The sequence below is a fragment of the Bos mutus genome, chromosome 1, assembly GCF_027580195.1.
Source record: "Bos mutus isolate GX-2022 chromosome 1, NWIPB_WYAK_1.1, whole genome shotgun sequence".
Taxonomy (NCBI): Eukaryota; Metazoa; Chordata; class Mammalia; order Artiodactyla; family Bovidae; genus Bos; species Bos mutus.
The window spans coordinates 41,517,899-41,545,086 of record NC_091617.1 but is presented as its reverse complement, the minus strand read 5'-3'; the positions used below and the strand labels follow the sequence as shown (position 1 = coordinate 41,545,086).

General features: G+C 38.7%; 1 protein-coding gene across 1 annotated transcript; it reads right to left on the bottom strand.

Moving 5' to 3' along the window:
• Positions 1-19,296: 19,296 nt before the first annotated feature.
• Positions 19,297-20,262, bottom strand: LOC106701314 (olfactory receptor 5H2). Its single transcript, XM_014481338.1, has one exon. It carries the CDS (start codon positions 20,224-20,226, stop codon positions 19,297-19,299), a length of 930 nt encoding a protein of 309 aa, XP_014336824.1. The 5' UTR covers positions 20,227-20,262.
• Between the last annotated feature and the right edge of the window lie 6,926 nt (positions 20,263-27,188).

Below are 27,188 nucleotides of genomic sequence, written 5' to 3'. Positions count from 1 at the left end.
TAGAAAATAAGTACTCTTGCCTGGAAAATCTCATGGATGGAGGAGCCTGGTAGGGTGCAGTCCATGGTGTCACTAAGAGTCGGACACGACTGAGCGACTTCACTTTCACTTTTCACTTTCACGTATTGGAGAAGGAAATGGCAACCCACTCCAGTGTTCTTGCCTGGAGAATCCCAGGGACGGGGGAGCCTGGTGGGCTGCTGTCTATGGGGTCGCACAGAGTCGGACACGACTGAAGCGACTTAGCAGCAGCAGCAGAAGTACATAGATCTTCTTGGTTCTGTTCCTCTAGACAAACATGACTACAACAGAAATTCACTGTACATTTGGTGAACTTCTTGTTTTATCTTGTACGTTATAGAAAATGTCATGATTCAACAGTTAGATTTGTTTCAAAAGGTCTCACTACCTTCTCAGAAGTAGTAAGCATCACATCATTACAATATAAGGAACATTTGTATATGAAATTTCTTTTGAAAAACAGGTGTAAAAACTAATCTATGTTGATAATTAATTGTTTTTCAAAAGGAACAGAAGTGCCTCCCATTAACCTTCCTGAAATCAGGCACTAAGTTTGCATTGGTTATCATTAATGTTAATCATGGTTTCCAGGAAAAAGTAATTTTTTTAAAGTCTAAAATACTTCATCCCTTGAAACACATACCCTATCTGTGTCCTTCTGTTCAAAATTGGGAGGAAAGTATAAACAGAGGGTAGAAATTTTCAGAAATATTTCGTAATGCTTTTTAAGTAGGAAATGGAGGATCCCCTGGAGAAGGATATGGCAACCCCCTCCAGTGTTCTTGCCTGGAAAATCTGATGGACAGAGGAGCCTGGTGGGCCACAGTCCATATGGTCACAAGAATTGGACACAACTTAGTGACAACCACACCACAGAGAATGTATAGAAATTCCATTCTGTCTGCTCTCTAAATATCTTAATGCTATACCAGTTTTGCTTTACTGATTGTTTAAAGCAATTATTCTCCTATCTTAGTACTCTTGCCTCGAGAATCCCATGGAGGGAGGAACCTGGTAGGCTACAGTCCATGGGGTCGCAGACTGGGACATGACTGAGCGACTTCGCTTTCACTTTCACGTTCAATACTATCATGTAAGTCTTATCCTTATGACCCATCTGAGAGTAATTACCTCCTAAAGACTCCACTCAAAATAACACCACATAAGGGGGTTAGTGATTTAACATAGGAATTTGGGGAGAAACCAGCAGTGGTTTACCTTGTGTAGCTGCAATCCATGGGATTGTGGAGAGTCAGAGATGGCTTCGGACTGAACAACAACAAAAAACAAAACAGAATCAGAAACTCTAATGATGACACCTTTCAATTTGTCTCTTTAAGCTCTTTAAATGACTGATGCCTGCTAAATTTTGAGACTTTTGCTTTAAAAGAGCAAAAACAATGAAAGGGAAATACTATACCAGAGAGGTATTGACATGTACTAAATAACATTTTGCCAAGTTATTTAACCACCAGAATTTAGTTACATAGTTCTGGCTTTGATTAATATCTGTTTTTATCTAGTCCTAATCATGTTGAACACAGTCCAGAACAATTTTATCCACAGGCTCCTGAACAGCATATCTCACTCAGTACTAAGGTACTCTAAGGTGATGAGAAAAATCATATATAAATGTATATAAGGAGAGAAGAATTGTTCTTTCCTTTTAGTCTCCAGGTTAAGAACATAAATACACTTTCATGATAAATGGTGTTTCAAGTATATTATTTGTATTTCTAAGGACTGATTTAATCCAGCATCAGCAGTGTTTCAGACAACTGGTGAGTTTAGCAAAATGATCTCATCCTATACACCTATAACTGTTAAATAGTACAGATTGAGTTTCATAGTTTCTTTTTAAAGGAATCAGAAGAACACCTTTTTAAAAATGTGAATATTTCACAGGTGTATCTTTTACCTCTTTTCCAACATGCCACTGAAATGACAAAAATAATCTACAAAATGATCAGAGATGAGTGGGATCACCTCATTTGACTAGGGATTTTTGTAATTTCTGGAAGGCACAAAGCAGCTGGGATTGTACTGAAGGTCAAAACAGAGCAGAGGAATCTGTAGAGGAGACATCTACAAGAGAAGACTACAAGGAGATCTAAGTTTCTTGGAGGCCTCCAACTGTTCCACAGTCACCAAGCTAAATTAAGACTTGACAGGTTATTCACCCCATTCATATACTCATAGCTTGACATCAAACTTCTCATTCAAAGAAAAATCCATTAGGGAAATGTCCTTAATGATGGTAGAAAAAAATATATACATGATGTCTATATTTTCAGTTAATCTTTGGGTCATTACAATGTATGAAATAGCAAAAATCCGTATAATTGACAGGAAACCATCTGAACAACGGAAACATTGTACAGCAATAACAACAAATTATGGACATATACAATAACAATGATTCTTTAGGGAGAAGAGTAAAAGCACCTGGACTGTGATCAATCCATTTCCTTTTCCTAAAATGTGGAGGGAATGCCTCAGAGGAACAAAATCAGATAGATGACCTGGTCTAATCTTGTGACCTGCACCTCCGGGAATATAAAGTAATGCTATTTGTTGAAATACTTGTGAAAAAAATTAGTGAGCATTCCTAGTTTCTTTGCTATATTCTGGAAATACATCTTGGAAGTTATACCATTTGAGAGAGATATTGAAGAAATGATACCATTTCAGTTTTTTTTTTCCTCTGATAATTTTTTATTTGCTCTACAGTTTTACCTTTTCTAGAATGTCACATAGTTGGCCACATGCAGTGTATAATCATTTCCAGACTAGCTTATTTACTTAATAACATTCATTCAGGTTTCATCCATTTCTTTTTGTGATTTGATACGTCATTTATTTTTATTCTTTTTTGTTTGTTTTTTTTTAGATTTTTTTTTTTTTACTTTACAATATTGTATTAGTTTTGCCATACATCAACATGCATCCGCCACGGGTGTACATGTGTTCCCAATCCTGAACCCCCCTTCCACCTCCCTCCCCATACCATCCCTCTGAGTCATCCCAGTGCACCATTCCCAAGCTTCCTCTATCCTGCATCAAACCTGGACTGGCGATTCGTTTCTTATATGATGTTATACATGTTTTAATGCCATTCTCCCAAATCATACCCCCAACCCCCACAGAGTTCAAAAGACTGTTCTATACATCTGTGTCTCTTTTGCTGTCTCGCATACAGGGTTGTCGTTACCATCTTTCTAAATTCCATATATATGCATTAGTATACTGTATTGGTATTTTTCTTTCTGGCTTACTTCACTCTGTATAATCTGCTCCAGTTTCATCCACCTCATTAGAACTGATTCAAATGTATTCTTTTTAATGGCTGAGTAATACTCCATTGTGTATATGTACCACAGCTTTCTTATCCATTCATCTGCTGGTGGACATCTAGGTTGCTTCCATGTCCTGGCTATTATAAACAGTGCTGCGATGAACATTGGGGTACATGCGTCTCTTTCAATTCTGGTTTCCTCAGTGTGTATGCCCAGCAGTGGGATTGCTGGATCATAAGGCAGTTCTGTTTCCAGTTTTTTAAGGACTCTCCACACTGTTCTCCATAGTGGCTGTACTAGTTTGCATTCCCACCAACAGTGTAAGAGGGTTCCCTTTTATCCATAACCTCTCCAGCATTTATTGCTTGTAGACTTTTGGGTCACAGCCATTCTGACTGGTGTGAAATGGTACCTCATTGTGGTTTTGATTTGCATTTCTCTGATAATGAGTGATGTTGAGCATCTTTTTATGTGTTTGTTAGCCATCTGTATGTCTTCTTTGGAGAAATGTCTATTTAGTTCTTTGGCCCATTTTTTGATTGGGTCATTTATTTTTATGGAATTGAGCTACAGGAGTTGCTTGTGTATTTTTGAGATTAGTTGTTTGTCAGTTGCTTCATTTGCTATTGTTTTATCCCATTATGAAGGCTGTCTTTTCACCTTGCTTATAGTTTTTTTTTTTATTAAGTTTATTAAATATTTTTAAAAAAAATCACATGCTCCCCATCCTGAACCCTCCTCCTCCCAACCTCCCCATACCATCCCCTGGGCCTTCCCAGCGCACCAGCCCCAAGCATCCAGCATCATGCACTGAACCTGGACTGGCATCTCGTTTCATACATGACATTTCACATGTTTCAATGACATTCTCCCAAATCTTCCACCCTCTCCCACAGAGTCCATAAGACTGTTCTATACATCAGTGTCTCTTTTGCTGTCTCGTACACAGGGTTATCGTTACCATCTTTCTAAATTCCATATACATGCGTTAGTATACTGTATTTATGTTTTTCCTTCTGGCTTACTTCACTCTGTATAATAGTCTCCAGTTTCATCCACCTCATTAGAACTGATTCAAATGTATTCTTTTTAATGGCTGAGTAATACTCCATTGTGTATATGTACCACAGCTTTCTTATCCATTCATCTGCTGATGGACATCTAGGTTGCTTCCATGTCTTGGCTATTATAAACAGTGCTGCGATGAACATTGGGGTACACGTGTCTCTTTCCCTTCTGGTTTCCTCAGTGTGTATGCCCAGCAGTGGGATTGCTGGATCATAAGGCAGTTCTATTTCCAGTTTTTTAAGGAATCTCCACACTGTTCTCCATAGTGGCTGCACTAATTTGCATTCCCACCAACAGTGTAAGAGGGTTCCCCCTTCTCCACACCCTCTCCAGCATTTATTATTTGTAGACTTTTGGATCGCAGCCATTCTGACTGGTGTGAAATGGTACCTCATAGTGGTTTTGATTTGCATTTCTCTGATAAAGAGTGATGTTGAACATCTTTTCAAGTGTTTGTTAGCCATCTGTATGTCTTCTTTGGAGAAATGTCTATTTAGATCTTTGGCCCATTTTTTGATTGGGTCATTTATTTTTCTGGAGTTGAGCTGTAGGAGTTGCTTGTATATTTTTGAGATTAGTTGTTTGTCGGTTGCTTCATTTGCTATTATTTTCTCCCATTCTGAAGGCTGTCTTTTCACCTTGCTAATAGTTTCCTTTGATGTGCAGAAGCTTTTAAGTTTAATTAGGTCCCATTTGTTTATTTTGCTTTTATTTCCAATATTCTGGGAGGTGGGTCATAGAGGATCCTGCTGTGATGTATGTCAGAGAGTGTTTTGCCTATGTTCTCCTCTAGGAGTTTTATAGTTTCTGGTCTTACATTAAGATCTTTAATCCATTTTGAGTTTATTTTTGTATATGGTGTTAGAAAGTGTTCTAGTTTCATTCTTTTACAAGTGGTTGACCAGATTTCCCAGCACCACTTGTTAAAGAGATTGTCTTTAATCCACTGTATATTCTTGCCTCCTTTGTCAAAGATAAGGTGTCCATATGTGCGTGGATTTATCTCTGGGCTTTCTATTTTGTTCCATTGATCTATATTTCTGTCTTTGTGCCAGTACCATACTGTCTTGATAACTGTGGCTTTGTAGTAGAGCCTGAAGTCAGGTAGGTTGATTCCTCCAGTTCCATTTTTCTTTCTCAAGATCGCTTTGGCTATTCGAGGTTTTTTGTATTTCCATACAAATTGTGAAATTATTTGTTCTAGCTCTGTGAAGAATACTGTTGGTAGCTTGATAGGGATTGCATTGAATCTATAAATTGCTTTGGGTAGTATACTCATTTTCACTATATTGATTCTTCCAATCCATGAACATGGTATATTTCTCCATCTATTAGTGTCCTCTTTGATTTCTTTCACCAGTGTTTTATAGTTTTCTATATATAGGTCTTTAGTTTCTTTAGGTAGATATATTCCTAAGTATTTTATTCTTTCATTGCAATGGTGAATGGAATTGTTTCCTTAATTTCTCTTTCTGTTTTCTCATTATTAGTGTATAGGAATGCAAGGGATTTCTGTGTGTTGATTTTATATCCTGCAACTTTACTATAATCATTGATTAGTTCTAGTAATTTTCTGGTGGAGTCTTTAGGGTTTTCTATGTAGAGGATCATGTCATCTGCAAATAGTGAGAGTTTTACTTCTTCTTTTCCAATTTGATTCCTTTTATTTCTTTTTCTGCTCTGATTGCTGTAGCCAAAACTTCCAAAACTATGTTGAATAGTAATGGTGAAAGTGGGCACCCTTGTCTTGTTCCTGACTTTAGAGGAAATGCTTTCAATTTTCACCATTGAGGATAATGTTTGCTGTGGGTTTGTCATATATAGCTTTTATTATGTTGAGGTATGTTCCTTCTATTCCTGCTTTCTGGAGAGTTTTTATCATAAATGGGTGTTGAATTTTGTCAAAGGCTTTCTCTGCATCTATTGAGATAATCATATGGTTTTGTTTTTCAATTTGTTAATGTGGTGTATTACATTGATTGATTTGCGGATATTGAAGAATCCTTGCATCCCTGGGATAAAGCCCACTTGGTCATGGTGTATGATCTTTTTAATGTGTTGTTGGATTCTGATTGCTAGAATTTTGTTTAGGATTTTTGCATCTGTGTTCATCAGTGATATTGGCCTATAGTTTTCTTTTTTTGTGGCATCTTTGTCAGGTTTTGGTATTAGGGTGATGGTGGCCTCATAGAATGAGTTTGGAAGTTTACCTTCCTCTGCAATTTTCTGGAAGAGTTTGAGCAGGATAGGTGTTAGCTCTTCTCTAAATTTTTGGTAGAATTCAGCTGTGAAGCCGTCTGGACCCGGGCTTTTGTTTGCTGGAAGATTTTTGATTACAGTTTCAATTTCCATGCTTGTGATGGGTCTGTTAAGGTTTTCTATTTCTTCCTGGTCGAGTTTTGGAAAGTTGTACTTTTCTAAGAATTTGTCCATTTCTTCCTCGTTGTCCATTTTATTGGCATATAATTGTTGATAATAGTCTCTTATGATCCTTTGTATTTCTATATTGTCTGTTGTGATCTCTCCACTGTCATTTCTAATTTTATTGATTTGATTTTTCTCCCTTTGTTTCTTGATGAGTCTGGCTAATGGTTTGTCAATTTTATTTATCCTTTCAAAGAACCAGCTTTTGGCTTTGTTGATTTTTGCTATGGTCTCTTTTGTTTCTTTTGCATTTATTTCTGCTCTAATTTTTAAGATTTCTTTCCTTCTACTAACCCTGGGGTTCTTCATTTCTTCCTTTTCTAGTTGTTTGAGGTGTAGAGTTAGGTTATTTATTTGACTTTTTCTTGTTTCTTGAGGTGTGCCTGTATTGCTATGAACTTTCCCCTTAGGACTGCTTTTACTGTGTCCCACAGGTTTTGGGTTGTTGTGTTTTCATTTTCATTCGTTTCTATGCAAATTTTGATTTCTTTTTGATTTCTTCTGTGATTTGTTGGTTATTCAGCAGCGTGTTGTTCAGCCTCCATATGTTGGAATTTTTAATAGTTTTTCCTGTAATTGAGATCTAATCTTACTGCATTGTGGTCAGAAAAGATGCTTGGAATGATTTCTATTTTTTTGAATTTACCAAGGCTAGCTTTATGGCCCAGGATGTGATCTATCCTGGAGAAGGTTCCATGTGCACTTGAGAAAAAGGTGAAATTCATTGTTTTGGGATGAAATGTCCTATAGATATCAATTAGGTCTAACTGGTCTATTGTATCGTTTAAAGTTTGTGTTTCCTTGTTAATTTTCTGTTTAGTTGATCTATCCATAGGTGTGAGTGGGGTATTAAAGTCTCCCCACTATTATTGTGTTATTGTTAATTTCTCCTTTCATACTTGTTAGCATTTGTCTTATATACTGCGATGCTCCCGTGTTGGGTGCATATATATTTATAATTGTTATATCTTCTTCTTGGATTGATCCTTTGATCATTATGTAGTGACCTTCTTTGTCTCTTTTCACAGCCTTTGTTTTAAAGTCTATTTTATCTGATATGAGTATTGCTACTCCTGCTTTCTTTTGGTCCCTATTTGCATGGAAAATCTTTTTCCAGCCCTTCACTTTCAGTCTGTATGTGTCCCCTGTTTTGAGGTGGGTCTCCTGTAGACAACATATGTAGGGTCTTGTTTTTGTATCCATTCAGCCAGTCTTTGTCTTTTGGTTGGGGCATTCAACCCATTTACGTTTAAGGTAATTACTGATAAGTATGATCCCGTTGCCATTTACTTTATTGTTTGGGGTTCGAATTTATACACCATTTTTGTGTTTCCTGTCTAGAGAATATCCTTTAGTATTTGTTGTAGAGCTGGTTTAGTGGTGCAGAATTCTCTCAGCTTTTGCTTATCTGAGAAGCTTTTGATTTCTCCTTCATACTTGAATGAAATCCTTGCTGGGTACAATAATCTGGGCTGTAGGTTATTTTCTTTCATCATTTTAAGTATGTCTTGCCATTCCCTCCTGGCTTGAAGAGTTTCTATTGAAAGATCAGCTGTTATCCTTATGGGAATTTCCTTGTGTGTTATTTGTTGTTTTTCCTTGCTGCTTTTAATATTTGTTCTTTGTGTTTGATCTTTGTTAATTTGAGTAATATGTGTCTTGGGGTGTTTTTCCTACTTGGGTTTATCCTGTTTGGGATTCTCTGGGTTTCTTGGACTTGGGTGATTATTTCCTTCCCCAGTTTAGGAAGTTTTCCACTATTATCTCCTCAAGTATTTTCTCATGGTCTTTCTTTTTGTCTTCTTCTTCTGGAACCCCTATGATTGAATGTTGTAGCGTTTAATATTGTCCTGGAGGTCTCTGAGATTGTCCTCATTTCTTTTAATTCGTTTTTCTTTTATTCTCTCTGATTCATTTATTTTTACCATTCTATCTTCTAATTCACTAATCCTATCTTCTGCCTCTGTTATTCTACTATTTGTTGCCTCCAGAGTGTTTTTAATTTCATTTATTGCATTATTCATTGTATATTGACTCTTTTTTTTATTTCTTCTAGGTCCTTGTTAAACCTTTCTTGCATCTTCTCAATCCTTGTCTCCAAGCTATTTATCTGTGATTCCATTTTAATTTCTAGATTTTGGATCAATTTCACTATCATTATTCGGAATTCTTTATCAGGTAGATTCCCTATCTCTTCCTCTTTTGTTTGGTTTGGTGGGCATTTATCCTGTTCCTTTATCTGCTGGCTATTCCTCTGTCTCTTCATCTTGTTTAAATTGCTGAGTATGGGGTGTCCTTTCTGTATTCTGGCAGTTTGTGGAGTTCTCTTTATTGTGGCTATTCCTCACTGTGTGTGGGTTTGTACAGGTGGCTTGTCAAGGTTTCCTGGTTAGGGAAGCTTGTGTCAGTGTTCTGATGGGTGGAACTGTATTTCTTCTCTTTGTTCAGTCGCGCTGTGGGGAGGGAGGGAGGGATGCTGCAAGCAAATAACACTGGCGTGCGCTCGCAGTGCCTCAGCCACACTGGGTCTGCCCCCGCTCACTGCGCGTGTAGCCTCCCTGCCCACACTGCTCGGGCTCTAGGTTGTTCCGCCGGGAACAATCCGAGGCTGGCCCTGGGTTGCATGTACCTCCCAGGTCCAAGCCGCTCAGGTTCAGGCACTCGGATAGTCCTCAGAGGCGCAGACTCAGTTGGGCCTGAGTATTGTGCTCTTCCCAGGTCCGAGCAGCTCAAGTGATGAGGTGTTTGGCGAGCGCCAATGCTGCGACTTATCGCCTCCCCGCCACTCGGTTATCTGGGTGCAAAACCGGCGCACCTTCTTAGGCAGATGTTAACCGTCCAGACCCCCAAGAAGTTTTAGTTAGCAAAGAAGCCTGCTTACAGTTTTATAGATAATGTCTCTCTGGGGCTGCGATTGCCCCCTTCCGGCTCTGGCTGCCTATCACCGGAGGAAGGTCTGCCGCCGGCTATCTCTGTTCAATTCTTTGTTCCGCGCGCGGGCCTGGCGGTCTTAGGTTGGGGCTGGCTTTTCGCGTAGTAGATATCCACAGTCTGGTTTGTTAACCCAAATTATTTCGCTCAGATAGTGCTCAGGGTATTCAGGCCAGATTCTTACTCTAGCGATGCAGCCCCTGCGCCTCCCTGCCCAGCCCCGCTTGTTAATGGCGCCTGCAGGCGTCTGCGCTGCTTCTCCACTGGGGAGTTACCGTAGGACTCGCAATCTTGAGTTTTAATTGTTTATTTATTTTTCTTCCTGTTATGTTGCCCTCTGTGCTTCCAAAGCTCGGCACAGATTCGGCAGTGAGAAGGTTTCCTGGTGTTTGGAAACTTCTCTCTCTTTTAAGACTCCCTTCCCGGGACGGAGCTCCATCCCTCCCTCTTTTTCTCTTTTTTTTGCTTTTATAATTTTTTCCTACCTCCTTTCGAAGAGTTGGATTGCTTTTCTGGGTGCCTGATGTCCTCTGCCGGCATTCAGAAGTTGTTTTGTGGAATTTACTCGACGTTTAAATGCTCTTTTGATGAATTTGTGGGGGAGAAAGTGTTCTCTCTGTCCTACTCCTCCGCCATCTTCTGAAGCTCTGCTTATAGTTTTTTGTTGTTGTTGTGCAGAAGCTTTTAATTTTAATTAGATCCCATTTGTTTATTTTTGCTTTTATTTCCAATATTCTGGGAGGTGAGTCATAGAGGATCCTGCTGTGATGTATGTCGAAGAGTGTTTTGCCTATGTTCTCCTCTAGGAGTTTTATAGTTTCTGGTCTTATGTCTAGATCTTTAATCCATTTTGAGTTTATTTTTGTGTATGGTGTTAGAAAGTGGTCTAGTTTCATTCTTTTACAAGTGGTTGACCAGTTTTCCCAGCACCACTTGTTAAAGAGATTGTCTTTTCTCCATTGTATATTCTTGCCTCCTTTGTCAAAGATAAGGTGTCCATATGTGCGTGGGTTTATCTCTGGGCTTTCTATTTTGTTCCATTGATCTATATTTCTGTCTTTGTGCCAGTACCATACTGTCTTGATGACTGTGGCTTTGTAGCAGAGCCTGAAGTCAGACAGGTTGATTCTTCCAGTTCCATTCTTCTTTCTGAAGATTGCTTTGGCTATTCGAGGTTTTTTGTATTTCCATACAAATTGTGAAATCATTTGTTCTAGCTCTGTGAAAAATACCGTTGGTAGCTTGATTGGGATTGCATTGAAACTGTAGATTGCTTTGGGTAGTATATTCATTTTCACTATATTGATTCTTGCAATCCAGGAACATGGTATATTTCTCCATCTATTAGTGTCCTCTTTGATTTCTTTCATCAGTGTTTTATAGTTTTCTATATATAGTCTTTAGTTTCTTTAGGTAGATATATTCCTAAGTATTTTATTCTTTTCATTGCAATGGTGAATGGAATTTTTTCTTTCTCTTTCTATTTTCTCATTATTAGTGTATAGGAATGCAAGGGATTTCTGTGTGTTGATTTTATATCATGCAACTTCACTGTATTCATTGATTAGCTCTAGTAATTTTCTGGTGGAGTCTTTAGGGTTTTCTATGTAGAGGATCATGTCATCTGCAAAGAGTGAGAGTTTTACTTCTTCTTTTCCAATTTGGATTCCTTTTATTTCTTTTTCTGCTCTGATTGCTATGACCAAAACTTCCAAAACTATGTTGAATAGTAGTGGTGAAAGTGGGCACCCTTGTCTTATTCCTGACTTTAGGGGAAATGCTTTCAATTTTTTACCATTGAGGATAATGTTTGGGGTGGGTTTGTCATATATAGCTTTTATTATGTTGAGGTATGTTCCCTCTATTCCTGCTTTCTGGAGAGTCTTTATCATAAATGGATGTTGAATTTTGTCAAAGGCTTTCTCTGCATCTTTTGAGATAATCATATGGCTTTTATTTTTCAATTTGTTAATGTGGTGTATTACATTGATTTGCGGATATTGAAGAATCCTTGCATCCCTGGGATAAAGCCCACTTGGTCATGGTGTATGATCTTTTTAATGTGTTGTTGGATTCTGATTGCTAGAATTTTGATAAGGATTTTTGCATCTATGTTCATCAGTGATATTGGCCTGTAGTTTTCTTTTGTTGTGGCATCTTTGTCGGGTTTTAGTATTAGGGTAATGGTGGCCTCATAGAATGAGTTTGGAAGTTTACCTTTCTCTGCAATTTTCTGGAAGAGTTTGAGTAGGATAGGTGTTAGCTCTTCTCTAAATTTTTGGTAGAATTCAGCTGTGAAGTCATCTGGACCTGGGCTTTTGTTTGCTGGAAGATTTCTGATTACAGTTTCAACTTCCGTGCTTGTGATGCGTCTGTTAAGATTTTCTATTTCTTCCTGGTTCAGTTTTGGAAAGTTTTACTTTTCTAAGAATTTATCCATTTCTTCCATGTTATCCATTTTATTGGCATATAATTGCTGATAGTAGTCTCTTATGATCCTCTGTATTTGTGTGTTGTCTGTTGTGATCTCTCCATTTTCGTTTCTAATTTTGTTGATTTGATTTTTCTCCCTTTGTTTCTTGATGAGTCTGGCTAATGGTTTGTCAATTTTATTTATCCTTTCAAAGAACCAGCTTTTGGCTTTGTTGATTTTTGCTATGGTCTCCTTTGTTTCTTTTGCATCTATTTCTGCCCTCATTTTTAAGATTTCTTTCCTTCCACTAACCCTGGGGCCCTTCCTTTCTTCCTTTTCTAGTTGCTTTAGGTGTAGAGTTAGATTATTTATTTGACTTTTTTCTTGTTTCTTGAGATATGCCTGTATTGCTATGAACTTTCCCCTTAGCACAGCTTTTACAGTGTCCCACAGGTTTTGGGTTGTTGTGTTTTCATTTTCATTCATTTCTATGCACATTTTGATTTCTTTTTTGATTTCTTCTGTGATTTGTTGGTTATTCAGCAGCATGTTGTTCAGCCTCCATATGTTGGAATTTTTAATAGTTTTTCTCCTGTAATTGAGATCTAATCTGACTGCATTGTGGTCAGAAAAGATGCTTGGAATGATTTCAATGTTTTTGAATTTACCAAGCCTAGATTTATGGCCCAGGATGTGATCTACCCTGGAGAAGGTTCCCTGTGCACTTGAGAAAAAGGTGAAATTCATTGTTTTGGGGTGAAATGTCCTATAGATATAAATTAGGTCTAACTGGTCTATTGTATCATTTAAAGTTTGTGTTTCTTTATCTATCAATAGGTGTGAGTGGGGTATTAAAGTCTCCCACTGTTATTGTGTTATTGTTAATTTCCCCTTTCATACTTGTTAGCATTTGTCTTACATATTGCCGTGCTCATATGTTGGGTGCATATATATTTATAATTGTTATATATCTTCTTCTTGGATTGATCCTTTGATCATTATGTAGTGTCTGTCTTTGTCTCTTTTCACAGCCTTTGTTTTAAAGTCTATTTTGTATGATATGAGTATTGCTACTCCTGCTTTCTTTTGATCTCTATTTGCATGGAATATCTTTGTCCAGCCCTTCACTTTCAGTCTGTATATGTCCCTTGTTTTGAGGTAGGTCTCTTGTAGACAACATATATAGGGATCTTGTTTTTGTATCCATTCAGCCAGTCTGTCTTTTGGTTGGGGCATTCAACCCATTTACGTTTAAGGTAATTATCAATAAGTATGATCCCATAGCCATTTACTTTATTGTTTTGGGTTGGAGTTTATACACTGTTTTTGTGTCTCCTGTCTAGAGACTATCCTTTAGCATTTGTTGGAGAGCTGGTTTGGTGGTGCTGAATTCTCTCAGCTGTTGCTTGTCTGTAAAGCTTTTGATTTCTCCTTCATGTTTGAATGAGATCCTTGCTGGGTACAGTAATCTGGGCTGTAGGTTATTTTCTTTCATCACTCTAAGTATGTCTTGCCATTCCCTCCTGGACTGAAGAGTTGCTATTGAAAGATCAGCTGTTATCCTTATGGGAATCCCCTTGTGGGTTATTTGTTGTTTTTCCCTTGCTGCTTTTAATATTTGTTCTTAGTGTTTGATATTTGTTAATTTGATTAATATGTGTCTTGGGGTGTTTTGCCTTGGGTTTATCCTGTTTGGGACTCTCTGGGTTTTCTGGACTTGGGTGATTATTTGCTTCCCCACTTTAGGGAAGTTTTCAACTATTATCTCCTCAAGTATTTTCTCAAGGTCTTTCTTTTTGTCTTCTTCTTCTGGGACTGCTATGATTCGAATGTTGTGGTGTTTAATATTTTCCTGGAGGTCTCTGAGATTGTCCTCATTTCTTTTAATTCCTTTTTATTTTTTCTCTCTGATTCATTTATTTCTACCATTCTATCTTCTAGTTCACTAATCCTATCTTCTGCCTCTGTTATTCTACTATTTGTTGCCTCCAGAGTGTTTTTGATCTCATTTATTGCATTATTCATTATATATTGACTCTTTTTTATTTCTTCTAAGTCCTTGTTAAACCTTTCTTGCATTTTCTCTATCCTTGCCTCCAGGCTATTTATCTGTGATTCCATTTTTATTTCAAGATTTTGGATCATTTTCACTATCATTATTTGGAATTCTTAATCAGGTAGATTCCCTATCTCTTCCTCTTTTGTTTGGTTTGGTGGACATTTATCCTGTTCCTTTACCTGCTGGGTATTCCTCTGTCTCTTCATCTTGTTTATATTGCTGAGTTTGGGGCGGCCTTTCTGTATTCTGGCAGTTTGTGGAGTTCTCTTTGTTATGGAGTTTCCTCGCTGTGGGTGGGGTTGTATCGGTGGCTTGTCAAGGTTTCTTGGTTAGGGAAGCTTCTGTCTGAGTTCTGGTGGGTGGAGCTGGATTTCTTCTCTCTGAAGTGCAATGAAGTGTCTAGTAATGAGTTATGAGATGTCAATGGTTTTGGAGTAACTTTGGGCAGCCTGTATTTTGAAGCTCAGGGCTGTGTTCTTGTGTTGCTGGAGAATTTGCGTGGTATGTCTTGCTCTGGAACTTGTTGGCCCTTGGGTGGTGCTTGGTTTCAGTGTAGGTATGGAGGCGTTTGATGAGCTCCTATCGCTTAATGTTCCCTGAACATAGTCAGGTGTTCTATGATGTTCTCAGTATTTGGACTTAATCCTCCTGCTTCTGGTTTTCAGTCTTATTTTTACAGTAGTCTCAATACTTCTTCTATACAGCACTGTTGATAAAACATCTGGGTTAAAGATGAAAAGTTTCTCTACAGTGAGGGACACCCAGAGAGGTTCACAGAGTTACATGGAGAAGAGAAGAGGGAGGAGGGAGTTAGAGGTGACCCGAATGAGATGAGGTGGAATCAAAAGAGGAGAGAGCAAGCTAGCCAATAATCACTTCCTTATGTGTGCTCCATAGTCTGGACCGCTCAGAGATGTTCATGGAGTTATACAGAAAAGAGAAGAGGGAGGAAGGAGACAGAGGTGCCAGGAGGATAAAAGAGGGGAATGAAAAGGAGAGAGACAGATCCAGCCAGTTATCAGTTCCCTAAGTGTGCTCCACCGTCTGGAATACACAGAGATTCAGAGAGTTGGGTAGAGAAGAGAAGGGGGAGGGAGGAGACAGAGGCGACCTAGTGGAGAGAAAGGAGAGTCCAAAGGGGGAGAGAGCAGTCAAGCCAGTAATCTCGCTCCCAAGTAAAAATGGGTAATGAAGGTTCTTAAATGTACAAAATTGATAACAAATACCAAAAAGCAAAGATTAAAATTCTAGAGTAGAGGTTGGATTTTCAAAAATACAATATTAAAGAAAAGAAGAAGAAAAAAAAAACAAAGTCACAAAAGTCATTAAAAATATATATATACATGAAGTTTGCTTTAAAATTTTTTTGAAAAGTAATAGTGGGTTATGAAAATGAAAATCAAAGGAGTAATAGAGGACTTAAAAATTTTTTTTAAAGTTAGAAAAAAGAAAAGAATGATCATAAAAATAGTAAAAATATATCTAGGACTTTCTCTGGTGTTGTGGGCAGTGTTGTGGGGTCAGTTCATTTTCGGATAGTTCCTTGGTCCAGCTTATATTTCTCAAGATCTATAGGCCCCTTCCTATGTAGTCGGTACTAACTATAGGGTTTTAATCTATTGCACCTGTCACTTCCAAGGCGGTTCCCTCGGTTGTAGCTTCTGTTTGCTGGTCTCTTCAGTGTCTGATTTCCACCCTAACACAAGGGGGCGGTGGTGGACACTTTTTTAGGCACACTTGTTCAGTCATGCTGTGGGGAGGGAGGGACGCTGCAGACAAATAACACTGGCGTGTGCTCGTAGTGTCTCAGCCACATTGGCCTGCCCCCGCTCACGAGGCGTGCACCTTCCCTGCCCACACAGCTCAGGCTCTAGGTTGCTCCAATGGGAACCCTCCGAGGCTAGCCCTGGGCTGCATACATCTCCCAGGTCCAAGACGCTCAGGTTCAGGCACTCGGGTTGTCCTCAGAGGCGCAGACTTCGTTAGGCCTGAGTTTTGTGCCCTTCCCAGCTCCGAGCAGCTCGGGTGATGAGGTGTTTGGCGAGCATGGTCACTGCAACTTATCGCCTCTCCCATCCCTGCTGCTCGGTTTTCTGGGTGTACAACTGGCGCACCTTGTCAGGCAGATGACTGTCCAGAACCCCAAGAAGTCTTAGTTAGCAAAGAAGCCTGCTTGCAGTTTGGTAGATAATGTCTCTCTTGGGCTGTGATTGCCCCCTTCTGGCTCTGGCTGCCTGTCACCAGCAGGGGATTGTCTGCAGCGGGCTAGTTCTGTTCAGTCCTTTGTTCTGTGCGCGGGCCTGGCGGTGTCTTAGGGCTTTTCGCATGGTAGCTATCCCACAGTCCGGTTTCCTAGCCCAAAGTACTTTGCTCTGATTACCCTTGGGGGCATTAAGGCTTGATCCTTACTCTAAGCAACGCAGCCCGCGCCTCCCTGCCCAGCGCCCCGCCGGCCCCGCCACCGCCCAGCCCCAGCCCCACCACCCCCCAGCCCCAGCCCCACCCCCCCCACCCCCCCTACCCCCCCCCCCTACCCCCCCACCTTGCTAGTGGCAAGCGCAGGTGTCTGCACTGCTTGTCCACTGGGGGAGTTACCGTTGGGCTCCTAATCTGTGGGTTTTAATTATTTACTTATTTTTCCTCCCTATTATGTTGCCCTCTGTGCTTCCACAGCTAGGCACAGACTCGGCAGTGAAAGTGTTTCCTGGTGTTTGGAAACTTCTCTCTTTTTAAGACTCCCTTCCCAGGACGGAGCTCTGTCCCTACCTCTTTTGTTTCTTTTTTTTGTCTTTTATATTTTTCCTACCTCCTTTTGAAGACAATGGGCTGCTTTTCTGGGTGCCTGATGTTCTCTGCCGGCATTCAGAAGTTGTTTTGTGGATTTTACTCAGCGTTTAAATGTTCTTTTGATGAATTTGTGGGGGAGAAAGTGGTCTCCCCATCCTATTCCTCCGCCATCTTAGGACCACCTCCCCATTTCAGTTTTAAATGAAGATGAAACATTTGAGTGGGGAAGGCATTCTATGGAGAGACCTGTGTGAACAAAAGCATGAACCTGAGAGAGAGGTTTGTCCAGAAGGCTTTCAGAAACTCAGTTTGGATATAACATAGGAGAATCGTGGAGGAAGAACCTTCCAATTTGAACTAAGTTAAACTAAGGTTTTATTTGAAAGGACCTCAGATAATGTCAGAGTGAACAAATGCTGGATAGAGAATAAGATAGATGGTTAGATAGTGTATTTATATATAATATAATCTGTATATATAGATACATTTCAATATATACAAATATTTGTACTTTTATTTATATATCATATAATCTGCATACACATGAAAAAATAATTATAATGCATCAGTATATCTACAGCTCTAGATACATTTATCATGTATGCTTACAATCTGATGGCAATGACAATCCTTTAAAAGTTATTGAAAAATGATATGGTCTAATTACAGTCCTGTTTCTGAAGGTTAATCTGACAGTTGTGTTTGGAAAGGAAGGAAATATTAGCAACGTGGAGGAATCAACAACTAGAGTTTTACAGATCACAGATGCTGATAATTTTGAAGGTGTGGGCCTGAGTGGAATCAATAGGAGTGTGTGTGGAATTTCAGTGTTGAGAAAAGGGTGGACATGGGTCTGGAAATGTATCACTTAGCATACTTAAATAATATGCAGTGTGAGAAAAGCCAACTTTCAAGGACTTTTAAGACAGAAAATATTCAGAATTTTGCTCATTTTCATGTCTGTGCCACCAACACATTGGGAACTATGATATCATGCTATTGACATTATTTGAACTTTGATAATATACATTTAAAACCCTTTCAGGTTAACAACACATTTAAATAAATGTTATATACTACTGACTTCTTTACCTTACAAACTTCTTTTTTTTTTTTTTTTTTTAGGAAGATTGAGACCATTTCCTTCCTATTCTGCAACTTCTCTTCTTCCCATACCCATCCCAACTTTGTCATTCAGTCTGAACTCTTAGCTTCCTGAATTAGTGAAGCTTTTCAGTTACCCAGCAACAAACAGACACAGCTAAAAAGGGTCTTAAAAGGCATTATAGACAGTAGAAATAACTTACTTTTATCTCCTTATAGAAGCACACTGAGTTAAGAGCATCTCATATGGTTTGGCCTGCCCTTCAGAGTTTTAACTCCCTTCACATGCTTCTTCATTTCTTTCCTCTTCAGTTTATTTCTCTGTGTCACATGAGAATTGAATCCATATGAAGCAGGATCACCAGGGACCAAATAAAGTAGAATAAAACCTTGAATGATGTCTGGCAATATTCCTGGGGTTTACCTCTGTTCACTCAAACATAAAATGCCCACTATGTGAAGTTAAATGTGATATGAGTCTCCAGGCTATAAGAATGTATTACTATCAAAGACCTCATCTCAAGTATTTTTCAGAGGTTCTGCACTATTTTAGTACTTGTGTGCTCTTTCGCTCAGTAATATCCAACTCTTTGTGACCCCATGGAGTTGCCTGACTCCTTCGTCCATGGAATTTTCCAGGCAAAAATACTGGAGCAAGTTGCCATTTCCTCCTCCAAGGGATCTTCCTGACCCAGAGATCCACACCACATCTGCTGTGTCTCCTGCATTGGCAGGCATATTCTTTTACCACTGTGTCGCCTGGGAAACCCATATTTTAGTGCTTAATACATGTTTAATAAATCTACTTTAAAAACCACAATGAGGAATATAGAAGCTTGTAAAGTTTTTTCATTTTAATTTATTTGGCTGTGCCATGCAGCTTGTAGTATCCTAGTTTCCAGACCAGAGATCAAACTCAGGCCATCAGCAGTGATGGTGTATAGTCCTAAGCACTGGATAGCCAGGGACTTTCCCATTTTAAATTCTTCTTTATTTATTTTAACATGATATGGACATTTGATTAAAATTCCCTGTCTCTTTTAATAAGATATATAAATATCTTAAAGAATTTATTGAGTACTGAAATCTTGTCATTAAAATAATAGGGTAGTTGTGAATGCAAACAAAATTGAGCTCTAATCTACATAGTTTTGTGTTGTTTTCAACTAAGAAAACACATATTAGTATTAGATCTAAATATTTCTCTTTAACATTATTGTCAGTGAATTTATGACTTTCTTATTTCTCAGGCTGTAGATAATTGGATTTAAGAAAGGAATTATGACAGTGTAAAATAGAGAATCCATCATATCTTGATCATCTGCTCGTGTGGATCCAGGGCGCACATACATGAAAAGAAGAGTCCCATAGTATAAGGAGACAGATAGGAGGTGGGCACCACAGGTGGAGAATGCTTTCCTTATGCCTTGTGCAGACTTCTTCCTTAAAATTGTAAAGAGAACTAGTGTATAAGAGACCAGAATAATAAGGATGGTGAACACTTGAATTGAACCAGAGAAAATAAATATCACCAGAACATTAATAGAAGGATCAGTACAAGAAATTTTAAACAACGGCATGATGTCACAATAAAATTGATGTATTATGTTAGAATTACAAAAGGTTAATCTGAATAAAAAACATGTGTGAAGTAAGGCGTGAAGAAGGCCGCCTGTAAGTGATGAAATTAACATTCGCATGCATAGTCTGTTAGTCATAATCGCTGGATAAAGTAATGGATTGCATATGGCTACATAACGATCATATGACATAGTTGCCAGCAGAAAACATTCTGTGGTTGCACTGACTCCAAAGGAAAAGAATTGCACTATGCATTCAGAGAGAGATATCCTCTTATTCTTGGTGAAGATGTTGACCAGCATCTTGGGGACCACTGTGGAGGATAACCAAGTATCCACACAGGCTAAACTCCCAAGGAATAAGTACATGGGGGTGTGAAGGTGAGGGTCATTCCAGATGACAGCAATCAAACCCAGGTTCCCCATGATAGTGAAGATATATATAAACAAGAAGAGCATGAACAGAGGGATTTGCCATTCTGGTTGATATGTAAGTCCTGTGAGAACAAACTCTGTCAGCTCTGTTGCATTTTTTCTTCCCATATCCTTAATAGAAGGCCTCTGAAATCAAATATAGTGAATGTAAAAAGGACAGTCATCAATCATTTAAGAAAGAAAATTTGGTGAAAATAATTGAAATAAAACCATACACTAGCCTGAATGCCCTTTATTTTATTTACTCTTCTAAAATACATGAAAAGTATTTAGAAAATTATTAGATTAGAAAAATGCAACTATTTTATTTCAAAGTATGTACAATAATTAACAGGTATAGAAGAGAAGACATTAAGACATTATGCATCAAAAGTAAAGATGTGGGGCTTCCCTTGTGATCCAGGTGTTAAGAATGTGCCTTGCAATGCAGGGGACATGGGTTTGATCCTTGGTCCAGGAAGATCCCACATGCCATGGGGCAACTCAGCCCATTCGTCACAACTACTGAGCCCTTGTGCCACAGCTACTGAAGTCCATGGGCCCTAGAGCCTGTGTTCTGGAACAAGAAAAGCCAGTGCCATGAGAAGCCTGCTCACCACAGTGAAAAGTAGCCCCCGTTCACCACAACTAGATAAAACCTGCATATAGCAATGAAGACCCAGTGCAGCCAAAAAAAAAGTAAAGATGTTAGAAGGCCCTGGATTATAAAATGAATTGAATGCCATGTGAAAGATCTTAAATTTTATTCTTCAAGGAATAGACAGACATTGAAAATTTTTGAGACATGGAGTGTCTTCACCATTTTTTTTTTTTAAATATGTACTTGACTGTAGAAAATAGGCTGCAGGCTGAAGACCCTGGTGTCATAAATATTGATCAGTAAACTGGAACTTTTATGAAGGGATTTCCATACCATATTATGTAACAGAATTGTCTGGGGGAGTTTTGGTACAAAATACAGATTCTGAGGTATTACTGTAGAAACTGATTCAGTAGGTCATAGATTATGTCTAGTAATATGTATTTTATAAATGTTCCCCAAGTGATTAAAACGTTTGTGAAGTTTTTATTCCATGTGTGATATGACATTGAAAATTTTGAAGAAGGCAGACAAATCAAAATAAATCAGAAGGTAAAGTCATTAGATGTGAAGAGTTATAAATAAAGGTAAAACAGTCAGTTGGTGTCTGGTTAGATGATTATCAAAAATTAAGATTGAAAACTCAGATACAGTGGCCAATTTTTGCTAAGAACATCCTCTGAACATTGAAGTGACATAAACCTAGCAGTATCATTCTCCAAGAGCTTAATAGAAATAATGACTTGGGAATCATTGAGGTGGCAGAAAACATACTTATGACTTATCTAGTGGACAGCATTCATAAGGTGAAAAGAATTAAATGTGAGGCAGTTAAATTAAAATGGATTTTGCTACATCATCTGATCCTCTTTTCTGCCACATGATTCTTGATGGTAGACAAAAACTGTCATTCACTTTAGAAGCCAAAATTCTGAAAACTGACTTTCCCTGTGAATTTAGAGTGAGGGAACTAGATATAGGCTTAGCCATTCAAACTTACCACACAATTGCACTCATTTCAATGCTAGCAAAGTAATGGTCAAAATTCTCCAAACTAGGCTTCAACAATACCTGAACCGAGAACTTCCAGATATTCAAGCTTGAAAAAGGCAGAGATCAAATTGCCAACATCCATTGGGTCATAAAAAGGAAGAGACTTCCAGAAAAACATCTACTTCTGCTTCATTGACTACGCTAAAGCCTTTGACTGTGTAGATCACAATAAACTGTGGAAAATTCAAAAGAAATGGAAATACCAGACCACCTTACCTGCCTCCTAGGAAACCTGTATGCAGGTCAAGAAGCAACAGTTAGAACTGGTCATGAAACAACAGACTGGTTCCAAATTGGGAAAGGAGTACGTCAAGGCTCTGTCAAGTATGTACTCTGTCAGGTATGTACTCTGTCAAGAGTACGTCAATTATGTCTCCCTATAATGTGAAATGCTGGGCTGGATGAAACACAAGCTGGAATTAAGATTGCTGGGAGAAATATCAGTAACCTCAGATAGTGTCACCCTTATGGCAGAAAGTGAAGAGGAACTCAAAAGCCTCTTGATGAGGTTGAAAGAGGAAAAAGGGAAAAGCTGTTTTAAAACTTGATATTCAAAAAACGAAGATCATGGCATCTGGTCCATCACTTCATGGCAAATAGATAGGGAAACAGTGGAAACAGTGGCTGACTTTATTTTCTTGGGCTCCAAAATCACTACAAATAGTGACTGCAGCCATGAAGTTGAAAGAAGCTTACTTCTTGGAAGAAAAGCTATGACAAACCTAGACAGCATATTAAAAAGCAGAGACATTACTTTGCCAACAAAGGTCAGTCTAGTCAAAGCTATGGTTTTTCCTGTAGTCACGTATGGATGTGAGAGCTGGACTATAAAGAAAGCTGAGCACTGAAGAATTGATGCTTTTGAACTGTGGTGTTGGGGAAGACTCTTGAGAGTCCCTTGGACTGCAAGGAGATCCAACGTGTCAATCCTAAAGGAGATCAGTTCTGACTATTCATTGGAAGAACTGATGCTGAAGCTGAAGCTCCAATTTTTTGGCCACCTGATGTAAAGGGCTGACTCATTAGAAAAGACCCTGATGCTGGGAACTACTGAAGGAAGGAGGAGAAGGGGATGACAGAGGATGAGATGGTTGAATGGCATCACTGACACAATATACATGTGTTTGAGCAAGCTCTGGGAGTTGGTGATGGAGAGGGAAGCCTGGCGTGCTGCAATTCATGGGGTTGCAAAGAGTCAGTTGGACATGACTGAGTGAACTGAACTGACTGAACTCAAACCTACCTACACTAGATTTGTGATATGAAAAGGTGAGAAAGAGGTCAAATGTGAACAAGAGATGTTTGGTTGCAAATAAGCCAAGTACACAGTATCACAACACAAAATTCATCCTGTTTCCACAACAGTGGCTTTGTCACTGTGAGATATCTTGCAACCAGGAATACTGGCTCATACAAAAAGGAAAGACCAGAAAAGGCTACTGAGCAGAATGATCAGAGAAGCAGGAGAAAATGGAAAGCTAAGTGTTGGGAACTTGAAGAGAGGAAAATACTCAAGAAGAACAAAGAACAGTGCCTAAGTCAGATAAATTATCTGGCTGGATAAGGAGTGAACAGAGATCACTGAATGTCAGGATTAAGAGATTTTTGGTGGCTTTAGTAGTCCCCTGATGGCTCAGTGGCTTTAGTGAGAGCAGTTTCCATTTGTGAGAGAGTCGAGGCCAGAAATGGAAGGGAAGCAAGTGGCACAGTAGTGAGGAAAATGAAAGAGTATCTGAGATGTTGGCAACAGATGTGTATTTCTTGTCTTGTGGAACAACATTATGAAAGTTTTCAAAAGAGAGAGAGGAAGCAGTGAAAGGAGTAAGGATAAAGCAGTAGAATGGGAAATTTGGATGGGGAAGGGGCAGTGGAAAGGAAACAGGAAGCAGAAAGAGAAGAAGGGAAGGAACATCAATGTTAAGTGTAGGAAAGACAAGGCAATGAAGAGGGAGAGAGGATGTATCAGAGGAAGGCTCAGATGAAATAAGGGGAAAAGCTAGAAGTAGGACTTAAATATTGTCTTAAATCTGATTTTTATTAGAAGTTGTCAGCACTGAGAATCTTTTCTTTTTCTTTTATTCAAAATCCCAAGTTTATTTTTCTATGGAATTTGTGTAAGGAATAGGAAATTTCTTTTTAATTTTACCTTATAAATTTGTATCGTTAGTAAATATACAATCACTGCCTAGTATCATTGCTATTACTGTGCTTAGAGCTGACTTTCCCTAGAATTTCTGATGGATTTACTTAACAGCTTTTGCTTTTCTACCAGTTTGATAGCAAAAATAGAGTCAAAGACTGGAATTTCATACAGGCAATATAAATAACCAGTGCTGATAATTGCAGTTATTAAATGTACGCTTATTTGGACTGGTCTTTCTTCTATGCAGGACTTCCCTGGTGGCTCAGACGGTAAAGTGTCTGCCTACAATGCGGGAGACCTGGGTTTGATTGCTGGGTTGGGAAGATCTCCTGTAGTAGGAAATGGCAACCCATGCCAGCATTCTTGCCTGGAGAATCCCATGGACAGAGGAACCTGGTAGGCTACAGTCCAAGGGGTCTCAAAGGGTCGGACACGACTGAACGACTTTGCTTCACTTTTCTTCTATGCAGTCCTAAAACTAAATAATCAAAATGTTCAGCTCAATGTGTGGGTAATTATTAAGTCATAAAGCTGAAAAGAGCACTAGAGGAACATTTTTTGCATTTTTCTATATACATGTTTTTTTCAGCAAAACTATTGTCAGAAGTAGGTTACAAAGTAGAGGTTACTATTTAAGTGATTTACTATTTAAGTGACTTAAATGCAGAGAGTCTGCTTAATTAAATGAAATAAGTGTTTTGAATACAATTATCAAAAAAATTTCTTTTACAAGAAACATTCTGACTTAAATTCCTAAACTGCCTTTTATTGTTTAACAGTCTTGTAACCAAAACTTAAGCTATGGAATCATTCCAATTATTTTAACCAGATAATTTTATATCATTAAAGAATACAGTGTCATTTTAGAGCTATTTTGCTTATCCAGATTTTACTCACAATAATAAAATATGCAGATTATTCACTGTTATCCATTTTCAACTGGATATTTTGATATCTTATAAACCAAATCAAAATTATTACAAATTTAATAATATTTCAACTTTCTATAAAAAATAATGAATATTATAAAAATCATTCTCTCACCAATATCTGTTAAGAAATTGTGGAAATCCCTTTAGCATTCAGCTATCTGAAGTATTAATAGAAAATAGAACTCAGTCACTGCAATTGCAATAACACGGGCAGCATCATTTTGCACACTGATTCATTTTGAGAGCTTCATTTTCCAGGCCCAGGGAAATGTTGTTTATGTGAATTTGTTTTGAACAGAATTGTCAACCATTGCATAACTGTATGCTTTTGCCAAAAGAGGAAGGAATGATGAACTAAAATTCCCCTGATAGTGCCCAAGGATTCCCTTTAGGACAAACTTAAGCTTTTCCACTGGGCATTATGTACTTGGACATTTATGAGGAATCCAGGCTGTTCCACAGGGCATTGCAGTCTCTGAAATCATAAACATTAAGTTATGTTTACATAACACAGAACACATTTCTGACATGTTTATGCAAACTCCAGTTTATCTGTGAATTTTTATATTCTTTCAGTATGGTCTTAATTAACTACACACGATTTTAATGACGTCAAAGTTCTAGAATCTCTTCAGAAGCCAACTACAAGAAAATTCTCCTCATGGAAATTGTAACTCACATCCAGACCCACACCTAACTCCCCACTTTACAGTGAAAACTGATGAGAAATCTTCCTAGGAAGAGCAAAGGAAAAGCAAAAGGAAGGACCACAGTGGTAGGTAGCCAAGATCAGTGCTCCTCAAACTTCAATTCCTATGAATCTCCTGGTGATCTTCTTAGAAGGCAGATTCTGTTTTGGTAGGTCAGAGGTGGTTCCTGAGGGGCACCATTTCTCGCAGGGTGCTGTATCTGGATATTTGTGATCCTCAGAGACTTCCTTCATTTGCACGCCTAGCTTCTCAGAGAGTTGGATCATTACAGAAACAATACAGAAACAAAGAAAAATGGCAAATGGAGCATGTGTGCAAAGAGAGAGGCAAAGTGGAGACAAAGTAGACAAAGGAGGCCAGTGTGAGTGATCACAGAGTATCTAGAGGCTGGTTGGGTAACTTTGTTCTTTACCCAACTTAAAGGATAGCTACTAAGGGATTTTGAATATTATGGTCACATGTTCAGATTTGCCTTTAAATATTTACAGAGAAGTTGCCATTAAACATTTATTGAGAAAAATAATGACGTTATTTATATCAAAATAGGAGAGAGAAAAATCTGGCTTAAAACTCAACATTCATAAAACAAAGATCATGAAATCTGGTCCCATCTTTTCATGGCAAATAGAAGGGGAAAAAGTGGAAACAGTTGCAGATTTTATTTTCTTGGGCTCCAAAATCACTGTTGATGGTGACTGCAGCCATGAAATTAAAAGACATTTGCTCCTTGAAAGGAAAGCTACGACAAACCTGCTAAGTCACTTCAGTCATGTCCGACTCTGTGTGACCCCACAGACAGCAGCCCACCAGGCTACGCTATCCCTGGGATTCTCCAGGCAAGAACACTGGAGTGGGTTGCCATTTCCTTCTCCAATGCAGGAAAGTGAAAAGTGAAAGTGAAGTCACTGAGTCGTGTCCAACTCTTAGCGACCCCATGGACTACAGCCTACTAGGCTCCTCCATCCATGGGATTTTCCAGGCAAGAGTACTGGAGTGGGTTGTCATTGCCTTCTCCAATGACAAACCTAGACAACATATTAAAAAGCAGAGACATTGCTTTGCCGACAAAGGTCCATATAGTCAAGCTATGGTTTTTCCAGTAGTCATGTACGGATGTGAGAGTCAGGCCATAAAAAAGACTGAGTGCCCCAAAACTGATGCTTTTGAATTGTGGTGTTGTAGAAGACTCTTGAGAGTCCCTTGGACAGCAAGTAGATCAAACCAGTCAATCCTAAAGGAAATCAACCCTCAATATTCATTGGAAGGACTGATGCTGAAGCTGAAGCTCCAATACTTTGGCTACTTGAAAAGACTCTAATGTGGGGAAGACTGAAGACAAAAGGAGAAGAGAATTAGAGGATGAAAGGGTTGGATGGCATCATCAACTTGATAGACATGAGTTTGAGCAAATTCTGGGAGATAGTGAAGGACAGGGAAACTTGATGTGCTACAGTCCATGGGATTGCAAATAGTTGCACACTACTAAGCTACTGAACAACAACAAAGAAGTGTCTTGGCTTTGGTGCATGATGAGTAAAAGATTTTTAGGGTCCAGACTCCTTGAGGGGGGAATGTTACAGCATACAGGTAGCTAGGGAAGAGCAGCAAAATGGGGGCAAGAACCAGGAAATCACGCATCTTGTAAACAGCAG